Source organism: Ceratosolen solmsi, unplaced genomic scaffold, assembly GCF_000503995.2.
Source record: "Ceratosolen solmsi marchali unplaced genomic scaffold, CerSol_1.0 scaffold31, whole genome shotgun sequence".
Classification (NCBI taxonomy): Eukaryota; Metazoa; Arthropoda; class Insecta; order Hymenoptera; family Agaonidae; genus Ceratosolen; species Ceratosolen solmsi.
In genome coordinates this window covers 5,287,064-5,302,985 of record NW_011948432.1, presented here as the reverse complement: position 1 = coordinate 5,302,985, position 15,922 = coordinate 5,287,064, and the positions used below count along the sequence as shown (strand labels likewise).

Genomic DNA, 15,922 nt, shown 5'->3' with positions numbered 1-15,922 from the left:
TGAGAGGGGGTAGGGGGTAGGGAGTAGGGGATAGGGGGTAGGGGTTAGGGAAGAGAAGAGCAAAGACGCGTATTATAAAAGTCAGCAGGACACGTAGCAGGACACGCTCGCTATGCCACTACCATATCACCGAGTTCTATTCCCATGATAATTGTGGGACCGATCTGCGATATTTCAATCTTTTTTACATTGGCTTTATCGTTTAGCTTTATTCTCATGTCGCTCGACGGAAAATGAGCAACGGCTGTGATCTATTGATCAAAGGGGGATTTAGTTCATTCTTAATTGAAGTTGCCTCGGAGCAGCTTTGTCCCTAAACTTTTCAACTATTTTATCGAATTTTTGGAGACCGTAGACACGTATTATTTGATATTTACGAAAATCTTGTCTTACAATTATTAATTTGCGAAACGAATGATTAATATCGACTTGATTGAGCCATTTACTATTGTGATTTATTGCGCTTTTCAAATAATTCCTTTCACTTTCTTTTAAAGTAATTATTAAAAATATTCTATTCAAGTAAAAATCTAACCAATCAATTAATTTGTCGAATCAATTAATTGCAAAATAACATAGAAACTGATAATCATTATATTTATTTTTCAAAATTATAACATTAAATTATTTAATCATACGTAAACATATCGTTTTATAATAATGATGAAATAAATGCTGATAGTTTTAAAATAAATTTTTAAAATTTTATTCATACGAGTATATTATTATTGTTATATTGGTATAGAAGTATATAGAAGTATGATAATAATAAGTACTTAAATGGTAAACAATAGCTGTTGTAATTACAGTTTTATAAATAGAAATTTCAAATATAAATAAATATCGTCCGTTATTATAAAGATATCTTCGGTCAAGCGTCAAAATTCCAAAATGAAGTAATAGATGTTAGCTGAAGCGAAAGCATTTCCAATTTTTGACATATACATTTTGTAACTGTTGCATTGCATTATCTATTATAGCACAACAAATTCTCATGCATATTTATTAAAAAGTAATAAAAGCATACTAAAGCCTAACTTGACATATATTTACAATCGCTTCAGATACTAAGACTAATCTAATGGTGACTTAATCTAATTATCGACCATACAATTTCTTAAGTATTTACATAATGTTTGCTGAAGTTATGAGACTCGCGGGATTAAAGATATATGAATTATTCTATTATTATATGTCAAACCAAAATCATACGAGTCTCGAGCTCATGAAATAAAAAAATAATTGGGCTAATTCAGGAAGTGGGAGTAAAGACGAAGGGGATTACAGTAGCAGCTGGAACTGCGGTAATAAAACCTTTCAACCACCCATTCCCGTTGCTCTTTCACAAAAAGCCGCTGAAGCGATCGCGCACGAACCTCGGGAGCGAAATCGCCGACCCGCATCTTCGCGTTCCTCGGGGGCTAGTGAGGCAAACTCCTCCAATAATTCTCCGGCGCTCGCGATGGTCTCGTCGCCGCGTCGCGACGCTCGCGTCGCTCTCGACCGGGAAAATAAAAGGGGGCGAGGGGATCGTCCGGTGGTTTATAAGCCTCGCGGGCCGCGCGTCCGGTCAGCTGTCGTCGGTCCGCCTGGGCTTTTAGCGGTGTTGATGGCCCACTAATATTAGCGACCTCCCATCGCGACATTTGGTCCTCCCCTCGACACTTCGCGCCGCTCCTTCATTTAAATATAATCCCGCGGTTAGCTGGAGTTAAGGAGTCGATTGCGGGGCGTCCCTGCGGCCTCGATCTTATGCCGCGATAATTATTTAAGGTTCGCCGATGATCGAAGCTGATCGACGCGTTCGATATCGCCGCGTCCTGCGCCAGGCTCGTTAATTATTAATAGAGCAGGTCCTATTGCCAAATAAGTGCTATCCTTCTTCACGACCGTCTCCTTGAATTATGCAAAAAGAAAATTATTTCTACACGTTCTATATTATCCAATGCTTTACAAAATCTCCTGAATAATACATGATTGCCTTCGCAATGAGTGTTTCAATTGAAGGGCATTAATTGTTCTCCTTGTTCATTTAAATCCAATATATCTTTCTTCTGCAAAATAAAAGTAAATTATACGGCGACTTTAATATGATCAACTTAAAAGAAGTTTATGCGATTTTTATGAGTAAGCGGTCATTTGATTTGTTTACTATTTGTTAGCGTGTTAGCGCGATTTTTTGTAGAATTAATAAATATATATTTTCGAACTATATTAAACAAAAGCAAAAAGAAAGCGAACAAAGACAAATTATATATATATATATATATATATATATAAATGAACTCATATATTTTTATTTAAAACGCACATTTTAATATAAATGAGATTAGCCTGACACGCGGCAATAATACTTTCATACGCGTATATTATTGTCTTATTGAGAAAGCATAAAATGCACAAGTACTATACGATTAAATAAATTAATCGTATAACCATTAATTTTTTTTAATAAAAATATGTATATCTTATAAAAAAAAAAAAAAAAGTATCGTAGTAAATATTAAAATTAAAGACAAAGCATGTTTTCAGCGATTTACAATATGAATTCTACTCATGAATTGTCGTACCTTCTCAATTAATTAAAAAGAATTATATTTTATTATTACATTCTATAAATATTTATATTTTTAGATATAGAAATAACTTTAGCAAACATTCAATTAGACTATTTCTATTACTTAAGCGTGCTTTTTGATATTTATAACATTTTTAATGAATTGTAGCTAAAAATTAAATATTAAACCATACGATTTACTGAAGATCAGAGCCCTAGTACATGTATTTATAAGTTTCGATAAATATTAAATGTAGTTACGACAGTAGCCTATAAAATATAATCATCTTTATTATCATGTAACTAGTTATATTTTACTTTATGAGTGCACGATTTATGATACTTCTGAACGGACACAAGTATAATGTATTGTGCACCAATTCTTAACATTGTATTTTGAAATGAAAATATTATGCATGTTAATTAAAATTAAAAATAACACAGTTTATTCTCTAATTATATGATTTTTTTTCTCTCACAAAGACTATTTAATAAATAAGAGCTTGTAATAATAAAAATCATTGTGAATTTTTTTGCCACCGATCGCACCCGGCAAAACTATACAAACTAACGAATGAACAGCAATAGTACTCGTAACTATTGGATGCAATAATAATTAATTCGTATAAACAATATTCCTAAGAATACTCTAAAACAATAATAATAAAGCATAAATAATAGGAGGTAATTAGAAGAATATAAAGAATTTTATACTTTTATATATATACTTTCCTTATCTTCCACTATCGTTTATTTTCAATATTATCTACGATTAAATTATATACAGCTTTGCTTTTTAGCTTATCTGCAAATAACTATTTTGTATAAAAAATTATAATTAATTTTAGAACATAAACTAATGGGTGTATTGTTATTGTTATTATTGTCATTAATTTATTATTTATTTACAATTGAAGAGTATTGAGCAAATTAACATTTTAGATAAATATTTCTGAATTGAAAAATTTATACAGTAATAAAAAAATATTCATAAACATTTATTAAATTTTTTTAATCTATTTAACTTAGTAGTGACTAATTATATAAATTGCCACTGTATCGAAAAATTTTCTAAATATAAATATATATCATATTTTATGCATTTTATGAATCACTAATTTTACCATTACATGTATTATAATAATAACTTACTTAAAACCATGAATTTATAAAAGTTTGCGATAGTAGCTCATGATAAAGTATTTCAAACAAATGCTTGAAATTTTAATACTCTAATGATTTATAGTATTATTATTACATAACACACATATATATATTTTCAAACATTACACACACTTTTATCTGTATTTTCTTTCATTATACTTTGTATGATGTATTTATCATTAAAAATATAATCATTGCTCTTTTTAAAATTCTAACAAATTGTATTTTTATACAAAATTTGTATTAAAAATTATTATAAATAGATATTTTTGATATCCAAAATCTATAAATAATACAGAACTTTCAACAAATAATTGTTTTCATAAACAGAAGAAAAGCATTACTCCCCAAAATTTTTATGTTTTTTTTCAATCTCTCATTCATATTGAACGAGAGAGAGAGAGAGAGTATGTGGGGAATAAGAGGGAGGGAGGGAGGGGGGGGGGGGGGGGGGGGGGGGGGGGGAGAAAGTACTCAAAGTTAAAACAGCTTGCCAGATTTATCTTGAAATTATAAATGCTCACACGCGTCGTTGAATCTCGACAATGCCAGCGTTTATTTGTTCTGATTCGCATATATATTTTTTCCTTTATACTTTCTCTCTCTCTCTCTCTCTCTCTCTCTCTCTCTCTCTCTTATACTATTTAAATATTACTGTTATACATTTAGTTTCTCAAATAGATTCTCGATGCGTACAAACAGTGAAACTGACAGATTCACGTCTGTTCTCTCCGAGACCCTCTGGAGATGCATCAATGATCTGTACGAGACTCAAGAAAGGTAAGGAGAGTCCAGTAATGTCAAAAGAATTGGTCCAAGACTAACCGTTGTAGGTCTACGATCAATTTATTTTACGATTGTCCTTCATATTTTCGTTTGGTAAAGCGTAACAGTCAACCGAATGTTTCTGACGCTTTGATCTACGTTCTTTTACGGTTAGGGAAAAGAACAGTAAGAAATGTTGCTGTTTATTCACTTGTGCAACTGAAAAACTTATTAAACTATGAAAATAATGACATAATATCGGAGACATTAAAATTTTCAAAGAACATATTCTATTAATATCAATTCCATTCTCAATTTGCACGTTAGCCGAGAAAAAGATTAGACAGACGTGAAAACCTATAATTATCTTCTGCGTGCAAAAAGTAATATTTCTTCTTACGGATTTTTTTTCCATAGGTGATTATTTCTGCGTTAAAGTGACTTTAGCATGTCATAAGTATTACAAATTATTATCGTAACATTCGTCTATACTTTTAAAATATATTCGCGCCTGCTAGAATTTATATAATATGTCTATATATTAAAGAATTAGTCAATGTCTACTTTATTTAGAAGGAGATTTATTTATTAGAAAAGCATCGATTTCTCATATTATATTTCTTTGAATTTTGCGATCATATCTTTACACAAACAATTGACTTTTCCCAGTAACTAATGTAATAAAATATTTCGTTATTTATTTGTTAAGAAAAACAAAAACAAAATTATGGGCAAACGATAGTCTTTAAAATGAAATAACAAATCAATCGAATTAACAAAGAACTACTCAGCGACGGACAATTCAAGTTGTACATTTTTTAATTATTATTCAATTGTATATATGCTTTGCACATTTGTTTTCATAGGCAGATCAATTAACGTGTATCGCTTATGGTAACTTGTAAAAATAATTAAAAATTAATTATCACTTTAAAAAAATTATAACAAATTAGCCATTTATTCAGTAGACGTTAAATCGTAGAGAAATTTTTTGTAACAAAAATATAATGATTGCGATTAAATTTAAAATGTATAAATACCGGTACAGGAGGCATTGTACTAATTAAAGATTCTAAAATTATAAATAAAATTTGAATGATAAATTAACACTCCTTCAAAGCTAACAAGAAAATACTTTTCAAACGAATTTAACATATTACTGTTTTGCTTCGACAAGCATGAAATGTTTCATAAAAATAATAAAGCGTACAAATACAACAAATACTTAAATATCTCGTAATATCGAGATATTTAATAAACAATAACAGTACGTGCAATGCAGCCAATTACTATCTCAGCCTGGCGACAGCTATTTATGATCAAGTGCGATTATTTTAGTAAAGCAAAAACAATCGTTCGGTGGTGACGTATCGATGGGGTGCGACCGCGAGGAAACAACGGCGTTAAGGTAAAAAGGCGAGTCGTGAGCGAGTGGCAAACGTGCTTAAAAAAATCGTCTGGATTATCCTCGTAAGAGAGCCTATCCTTTCTACTCTCCCCTCACGCCCCTTTCTCTCTCTCTCTCTCTCTCTCTCTCTCTCTCTCTCTCTCTTTACCCGCCCGGTCTATTACCATCCTCGGCACTGTTCATTATTGCCGTCGCTGATAAAGGCTGGCAAGGGGCTCTCCCCGGCTCCGCACTCGCTCGCGTCAACCGCCAAGCAGACGAGTGTCCCCCTCGCCCAGTCCTCTTTTTTTTTGAAAAGTGCGCGAGGACGTCGGTTGACACCGTATTCGTCGCCTAGACGGGCACACGCGCCACATAGTCGCGTGCGCCTAAAGGGAACCACCCGGTGCCGGCTTAACAAGCTGTATGTTCGGCCGTGTACATCGGCCTCGACGGGGTCTCGCCTCCCTTCCACTCTTTTAATTTTCGCCTCCCAAAGACGCGAGTCGCCTTAGCCTTCGGGATTGGAGGCGCCCTGTTGTCGATGTTGCTGTTGCCAATGCTGCGTATGTTGTATGAAGAGCGGACGGGGGAAGGAGATCTTAACTCTTCGCGTATTACCATTGAAGATTTGCCGGCATGTCGAGATAGGGTTACGAGCGAAATCGTCAGCGCTTTTCTCGACGATCGAGAGCGGCAATATTCCTATCATAAATTTTTGTTTCATACGCTGCATTGCTATTAGTCTACTACTTATACATAAATGCAATACTCGATCTTTTTTTTTTTATTGAAAACGCGTGAAAATGGTGGGTAATTTTCTTACAATTTTAGCTAACAAATTGTCGAATATCATTTTACATTATTTATTAATTCGCAGAAATCTGTTAGTTATTCATTAAGAAATATACAATTCAACACTGTTGATGCAAGTTTTGATACAATTGACTTTCATTGAGATTAGTCGAAATTACCGTACAATATTATCTTTAAACTTTTATAATTAACATTTTATCTACGTTACGCTCTATAATTTTATCAAAATCATAGGTCAGATTATAAAAATAAGTGCTCTTACATGTTGTCTTCGAAGTACGAGTTCCAGCTACTACTGTAGCTGTAGTTTATCATTAGAAGAATACGACAGATAAAAAAGGAAGCAACAAGCAATAACGCGACGATCCGTCGGATCGCCATATAAAATTTAGTGTCTAACCGAGTCATGCACAATAACGTTCATGAAGATAATATTCAAATTAAAAAATACCTAGCATATTTTATTAGTCAATAATGTTTTCCCTAACTTTGGTCGTGGTTAAATTCATTAATTAACAACTAATTGGACAATTATATATAACGAAGTGAATAATATACTATATTTATCTTTGATATGTCAATTATGTTGTATGTCAATTATCAACTATTGTTTCCACTGGGCGAAGTAAATAAATATTACCCATACTAATACGATACGCCTATCCGTACTTATAATTAGTTTTAATAGGCTAATGAACGATTTCTCGATATTTGACAATTGTTGATATTGCTGTCTTTATTTCCTCAGCATCAACTGCATCGCAAATAATTTTGAACGCCGACTACCGAAGATTCTCATATTGTTGATTACTTGAAATATTCCTTGTGAAGAAAAGAAAGACCACTATAAATACATATATTGCGCTTAAATAAAATAAAATCAGATATAAATTTTTATTTTTTATTGTAATTTTATCATAAAACGTTAGATTTTATGGAAAATTAAAAAAAAAAAAATTTTGTGTTATTTTAAATAATTAATAAAGTATAACTATTTATTACTATATTCTCAATTAATTATTATTGTAATTATTTTAAAAGATAAAGTTACACATACACAAACATTTAACATTATAAAATCACTTTATTTTAAAAAATTAGAGTTCAAATCCTTTTGTTTGTTATCCATTTGTACGTCATTAGAACTAAAATATTTGTTACTTATAAAGGAAATGCAAATTACGTCCTATACGGTTTTGATATGCATATTATTTATTTATTTATTTATTTTTTTTGTTGTTGTTGATAATTTATTCCATTTCACTTCACAGGTATTCAGTCACTTTTATCAATTGAAGAAAAAAGATACGAGAGAATAATACAAAAATCTGTTCAACTTTTTTTATGCCAATTATTTTAACACACAAGTAGATGAATTCCATTATTGATTATAGATTTTTTGATTAATTAAAATTTTCTTATTTTACTACAATAACGAACGTATAGGGCTTAATACAAGAATATTTGCTTCTTAATTTCAAATAAAACTATAAATCTGATAAGTATCAGATAGTTACGAACGATTTCCCATAAATGATATAGATTAATTAAAGAGTATATTGCATTCTTTGATTTTAATATCTTGAAAAGTTAATTGAACACAATATTATTAAAAGGGAATGAATCACTATTAAAAGGTTATACGTATTTCCTATTCGAGTTTTAAGTGCATATGTTGTTTTCATATCGATAAAATTTAACTTAATAAAGTATAATACATTTGGAGATGTGAAATACTCAATTTCCAATTCGATTTTCTTAAATTGAACGAACTAATTATTTTATTTAGAATTTATTTATTATATTTTTTAATAAGTATATTTACCCTAACATTACAGAAGATGCTAGCAAACGAAGATGCTTATTATATTTAATTATATTTTCCAGAAACTCAAATAATTATTTGAGCAAAATTGTATAATGCATGAAGCTAAAGTATATACCATTACAACTGTTCTATCAATTTGCATTAGAAATATACGGGCATACGGTGTGAAAGAATGAGCAAAAAGCGAGAGAAAAAAAAGAGTCATATAAGTATTGCATACGTCCGTAAGTGTATGCGTTGGTAATGCAGAGAGAGAGAGAGAGAGAGAGAGAGACAGAAAGGTACGCATGAAGAGTTAAACTTCTAGTGGAAAGAATGGAGTTTAAAATAAAAAATAGTAGAAAATATAACGAAGGTCGAGAGAGATGGAAAACGAAAAAATCAATTTCAAATAAATAATGTAAGTATCATAGTTGCATGCATTAACACAAAAAATTCGCAATTATGTAAATATATTCGTTCTTTCTAATTTCATTATTTATTCATTTCATCGATTGTAATATTGCAATATATTATATATGCTACTTATTCTGTTTATATCACGTAAATGTAATTAGGTAATTATTAGAATAATATCATATGTATTTACTATCTTTCTATTTATTATTATTCTAAATGACATTTAGAGATGAATTATAAATATTTTGCATTAAAAATTTTTTAAAATTTTAAAAACAAGATCTAACATATTTTACTTTCCTAATATAATATGGAGAATCTGATTTTGATTGATTGATTGAGAATTTAAAATAAAGCAAATACTTAAAAGTCTAAATTTATGAAATAAGAGGTAAATTATTTCTAAATGAAGTTGTCGTCTGAGATCATCTTCTTTTATAAACTTATAGCTCGGAAAACTGCGAATGAATTCAATTATATTTCGTAATAATGATAATTGATTAAATCAGCAAGTTGACACATCAACTTAACACGATTAACAATTCATTTTAAATAACAAAATGAGCGGGGCTCATCACTCCGTCACTCCGATTCAATTCCCCCATTATCGTCATCTCTAATTCACTGTCGACGCGACATTTAAGCACCAAACTCTCTTGTATTATAGCCGTAACCAACAGAGTGGTGAATTGAATTTAAAAAAAAAAAAACAAAAAAAAAAGACAGAGAGAGAGAGAGAGAGAGAGAAAAACATAATGGACTCGAATCGCTTAATCTATTGATGGACCGATCGTTACGTGAAACTTACTTGAATATCATTATTTCAAGTGCGTTAGAAGAGAATAAAGTATCCTAAAGTTGTTAATTTCCACTGAGATAAGGGTGCACTATATTGACTTTCAAACGTATAAGATACATATTATAAGCGAGTAGGAGAACTTTTTTGAGCATTACATTTCATTGCAATTTCATTGACATTATTTATGTAATGGGTAAATAACGAATTGTAGATTATTAAGTGACGCGAGTTTAGGAAAAAGTAATGTAATCTCTAATTAACATTGAAATTCTCACAAATGTTTGTTTGCCAATTTTTATAATATAGATAAATTTCTAAAGCTATAACATTCGAATTATATTTTCTTCCCTACAGGCGTTAATAAATTATTTTAAGTGAATACATTTACATATATGTGTGTGTGTATAGGTAAGGTATGATGCAGAATTCAGAAAATTATTAATCTATTGTAACACTTAAATCATACGGGCTTTGTGTGCATTTAAAAGAATAATAGTAAGTTTTCGTTGATTTTATAGAATTTCTTACTTTTTCTGCATTTATTGAATGGAATTGTAAGTTTATGCTGCTCTTTATTATTGAAATATAATCTACTACGAAAATTTTTATTTCAAATTAATAATAATGCACATTAGAATTGAGAGCATTAAAAAATTATAATTAAAAGTTTTAATTTTAAATATTTATTATATTTTAACGATTTGATTATATCAAATCACGCATTTTTTTAAAAAAAAATTTTAATTAACAGTTACAAGAAATAATCTTTCGACATTGTAGCTTGTATTTCGATAAATTGAAAAGATTATCCGAACCAACTGGATTCTCGAATTATGAGAGATCGTTATTAGCAGTTTTCATGCTAAATTTGAGGGTTAGATGAAATGAAAGTTGGCATTGATATTCAGCACCGGTTTTTTCTCTTTAGCATCTTTAAAGTCTCGGCTTTCTCGCGATGCTAATCTAGATGTTTTTTCCATTACAGTATGTCAATGATTTTGGATTCTTTAGAAATCAGAATCAATCATTAGTAAAGATAAATGAATAAGATGAAATAACTATAGACAAAGTTTGATAAGGTAGTCTCTTAATGTTGCTTTCATTAATTTAGTGAGAAAAAAATGTAATTATTGCCTTGGAATAATTTAATTTCAAGTTACAGATAACTTGAAATAGCCACTTAATCGAAGCGAGAGGAAAATTAAAGTTTCTTGGCGTTTAATAGTTCGTAGCCCAGTAAGCGACGAAGAAATTATTTGCCGTCTTAATAAAATTGATAGCTGCAAAACGTTGAGCGAAGTCTCCGTAAAAAGCAGCTATGACCGCATAATAAAAGAAGGAGCCGTCGGCCTAAGCTCGGGCGGTAAAAAAGTGAAAAATATAAGAGAAAAAGATATGCGTTCGCGAACCGCTACGTGATCCAGGAGAGTTTATCGGCGGCCAACCGCGGAGGTCCAATGAGAGCCTAATGAGGGTGGAGCCATCACCTCGAGATCTCCACCTACTCTTCCGAAACGTTCCATTTCTCGGCCAGCCGCGGAACAGATGAGAGTGCGCGCGCGCGCGCGCGCGAGTTAGATAGATAGATAGATATATAGATAGATAGAGAGAGAGAGAGAGAGAGAGAGAGAGAGAGAGAATAAAACGACGATAAAAGGGAGTGGTAGATATATTGAGAGAGATAGATAGAGAGAGAGAGAGAGAGAGAGAGAGAGAGAAAGGAGACGATGAAGAAAGAGAAGATCTCTTTCGAGCACGTCTTAACTCGCCGCAAGTCAGTTGGCATTCTGCCTTTGCTGTTCGCGTAAGTCGAGAGCACGCGTTCCTCGGCGTTGCTTTCTTCCTCTTCGTCCCTGTGTCTTTACCGATTCACCCTCTCCTCACCTCTTCACACAGTGGCACGTAGACATCGACTGAAATTGAAAGGACACCAGGACAATTGGATTAACATCGGACAATTTGAATCCAGCGCGTGTGCCACTAACTGAAAAACGTGCGCGAGGCTAGGAAATATTTTTTCGTTTGGATGGCCGAGCGGGCCTCCCGCCGACCACATGCTGATTAAGAATCTCGGTGTGACGAGGACACCGGGACTTCCGGTATAACTGTCTCATGAACGATGGACAATGTATTCTGCACTACGAAGATTTTGGCAGAACGCAATTACGATTATTCTAGCAGATGCCGCTGCTTGGGACAAGGCACTGATTCCAAGAAGTAAGGCCTGATCGAGACTGCCTCCCTTTCGTCACTCTTGGAGCAAAGAAGGATGCCTATCGGCTTCGGCACTCTTTGTGATTGAGCTTACGATCGGGGTGATCAGCGGGGAATGAGCGATATTACTCTATGACCGGCGATTCGTGCGATAATGCGAAGATTGACTGGAGATGGCTGAACCCGTTCTCGGTATTTAAAAAACATTGATTATTCTTGGCTATCGACTGGCAAGCGACGAAGAAAATGCTGTCGGGGATGGAGCACGGACCAAGTGCAACGGTACTAACGCCGCACAATACCAATTCACACGCGCCGCAGGATTTTACAGTTTCGCGATTACTCGCAACACCGAGTACGAGCCTAGGTACGTTATAAAAATTGTCTCGAGCCTGCCTTTGTAACTTTCTCACGGCTCTTAAGCTTTTTATGATTTCATTAAGTTTTTCATCGCCTAATGAATAACTTATATAATGTCAAATTGTAAATGAAGACTTGAGTACGGAGTAACGCGAAGCTTCTTATCGAGAATTTTATCGACACCTTTTACTCACTCGTTATTACATCACTTTGCTATTGTAATCTTCAACATTACAATACGAATTAACAGAATTTTTAATATTATGCATTGAGAAATTTTCAACGTTATAATTTTTAATTCCACGTAGAATTTAAAGATCTGAGCATTGGAAAATGGCATATCATATCCACTTTGCGCAGTTACTGGAAATCTGCAATAAATTAAAATAAAATCTAAAATCAACTATAAAAACTTTATCATATCGTGTTATTATGTAGTGCTTATAATGCTCTATAGTAAAGGTACGTAAATACTTAGGAAATATTATAGTTAAGAGAAGAAGTTGCTATATAAAAGTTATATAATTATAATTATTAAAAATTTATATACGACATTAATTTTCAATAAAATACAAGAAAAAAAGCAGTCACTCCCATCGCATATTATTTGTTAAATCGGTGTGTTGTGTGAGTGTGCGTGTGCGTGCGCGCGTGTTGTAATAAAAGTAGTTAATACTTTAACACGCCTTATAAAGTACGTAAGTATTGTAATGTTATATTATATTAGAACAGAAATTAAAGTTTCCTACGTGACATTATATAAAGTAACATTAATTAATGACGGAATGCTTGTACGAGAAAAAAGTCCCATACATTTACGTCAATATACACATATATATATATATATATATATATATATATATATATATATATATCGTCAATTAGAAGGTACGATCTTATCACGTAGCAATAAATTGAAATACAAGCTATGTACGGTAAGATGTTGATAAAAATCCGATATTAATAATTAATTCCTAGCCGCAATATCTTAAACATTTTTTATTTGAAATTTGTTGAAATACGCATTCCCATGCTGCTGATGCGATTTTACTTGCCAATCTCGCGCAGCTTCTCGTCCGCGAGCCGATAAAAACATCCGTGAAACGAAGAGTTACGTAAACTGACAGCGCGAAATGAAACGAGAATTTTAAAGGACACGGGGAGGAGAAATCGAGGGACAAAAAGACAAAAGAAGGCTTGTTGACGCTGGGCGGGTGGGTGGGGCAAGGGGCCACAGGTAAGTAAGCCGACGAGTGAATGGACGCGGACAGTCCCGGAGACGACGTCGGCTGTTTTTGCAGGCGTCGAGGGCAGCGCCGATCGGAATCGGAATCGGAATCGAAATCGGCGGCCGCATGCGGCTCGCATTATACCGCTTTGATGAGCCGAGGGCGACACGATTACCGGTAAAGTGCGCCGCGCGTACACTGGGTCCATTCATCCTCGGTTCATTCCCGGGCCAGCGCGTCCACTCCAGCCGAGCGCGAAATTGCGATCGAAGACGCTGTGGAAAAGAGTCCGCCTTGTTCGGTGAGTCGGCCCCTGATACGTTAATCCCAGTGCTCGGTTTTCGCGAGCCGCGTGAAAAACGCGCGACTCGAGTGAATGAGGAATGGCACTTTTCGCGGCCGCTCGACCGTTAACCATCGCTCCGATGCCCACGGCGGCGATCTTCGATATCAATGACCAACGGAATAATGGTAATGATAGTGATACGGTATTGCAGCCCGATGGGTCATCGATATCGGTTGGAAAATGGGAAATGAGTATCGATATAATAGGCCATTATCCGTAATGTGGACTAATTGCTAGTTGCCGATGGAGGAGGAGGAGGAGGAGGGGGTGGATTGTGTAACAAAAAGTAAAATAGGAAAATCAGTAGGAGCGCGAACTTTTTAATCAAGTATGTTGTAACGGCTAATTTGTATTACGCAAGCAAATTATTTCCAACACTGTGCAACTAAAAAGAAAGTATGAAATGATCCGGCCAGAGGCAATTTTCATCAGATTAGGCTATAAAAGATATATTACGGCAGAGGTAAAAAGGCTTTACAGTTTGATTTTATAATTAATAGGCTGTAAAATGTAAGATAATTCTTCAAATTCGCGCGCGCGCACGCTAGCGAGAGAGAGAGAGAGAGAGAGAGAGAGAGAGAGGGAGTGCGTATTAACGTAGGAATACACGCAAGACTTTATCGAACATTAACTAATTGAGCAGTTTTATTTCGTGAAAATAATTAAAAGTTATAAAGTGATAATGTAAGCCATATCACACGTGTAAATACTTAATTCGTTAACGTCATTAAATTTGATATCCTTATTGGAACTGTAATTACTTACATTTTCCAAAAAAAATTTCAACGCTTTCATTAAATGCTTACATTTAATTGATTGTTTTAAAGATTTTTTTACAATGGGAATGTGCGCGCGCGCGCGCGTGTACGTAGTCGCGAAATCTAATAAATTAATGGCTGAACGAGTGAAAGCTAGAAAGATGTAATCGAACAGCTCGATGATCCAAGTATTAATTCGCAATGGCTTATTTATGAAAGCGATGGTAAAATTGAGTCCCGGGCTAGTCGAAGGATATAAGCTTCGCTCGATTCGCCGCGAAATACTTAGCAAATGATTAGAGAGTGACGGTATTTATGTTATTCTGTTGAAAAGACTGCAGCGAGAACTCGACGTCGAACGGCAGCAGAAGGCCGAGGCGGAGTCGCACGACGTTCTCGGCACAGCAGCTGGCCGCCCTGGAGAGGGTCTTCGAGAGGACGCATTACCCGGATGCGTTCGTGAGGGAGGAGCTGGCGACGAGGGTCGCACTCTCGGAAGCACGAGTGCAGGTACGAACGGGTATGAGGTATGGTGGTCGTAGGCTCGGTCGTAGGCCTCAGGTCGCGGCGTCGAGTACGCGGCGCTCAGCCAAGGAGAGCTCATCTACCTCCTCCGGTGCGAGCCGTGCAGAAATAAATTTTCACGCCCGTACTTGTCACGAGCCTAAAATCAATGCTGACGTTAATTCATGAATCAAGTCCAAAATACGCGACAGCGCGCGCGCTCCGAAAATAATGTTACGGGGCTCGCAGCGGAGCCAGGATTTTCCTCCGAGACGCGCGAGAATTCATCTCGGCGAAGACGGGCGTCGCGCTTTGCGCGACTTAATAAATGCTAGCGTATAAGGAGGCCCGGATTAACGATGTGTGACTAAATGCCCGACTTATTTATTTTCACCTGGTCTGTTTATTATTACGAGTAGCAAATGACAATGAGCCTCGTAAACTTCCCGCGGACGCTCCACAGCCTTGGGAGTCAAATATTACTCGAGTCATATAACTTTTAGCGATCCGGGTTTTATTATATATCTTATTGCTAGCTTCCTTATATTGGTGGGTAAAATAAATAAATAAGTAAAAATGTAAAAGGGCCGTTTTGGGGTGGGGCTGGAGCGGAGGAGGAGGAATTGTTAATTGATGGTAGGAGCTAATGATGTGGCATTCTTGAAATTTTGGATCACGGCACGATCTGACATGAACCGAGTGCAAAATAGGAACCCTTGAATTTCATTTCCCACTCGGTAAATTATAAATAAATATTTCATCTTAAATCGCTCAATTATGCGATATAAATTAGACC

The 15,922-nt window shown here is 34.4% G+C and overlaps 1 protein-coding gene across 1 annotated transcript; it reads left to right on the top strand.

Moving 5' to 3' along the window:
* The first annotated feature begins 12,063 nt into the window (after positions 1 to 12,063).
* On the top strand, positions 12,064 to 15,315 carry LOC105364431 (paired mesoderm homeobox protein 2). Its single transcript, XM_011502344.1, has 2 exons — positions 12,064 to 12,296; positions 14,957 to 15,315. The coding sequence occupies exons 1-2, from the start codon at positions 12,176 to 12,178 to the stop codon at positions 15,313 to 15,315; spliced, it is 480 nt and encodes a 159-aa protein (XP_011500646.1). The 5' UTR covers positions 12,064 to 12,175.
* Positions 15,316 to 15,922: the final 607 nt, after the last annotated feature.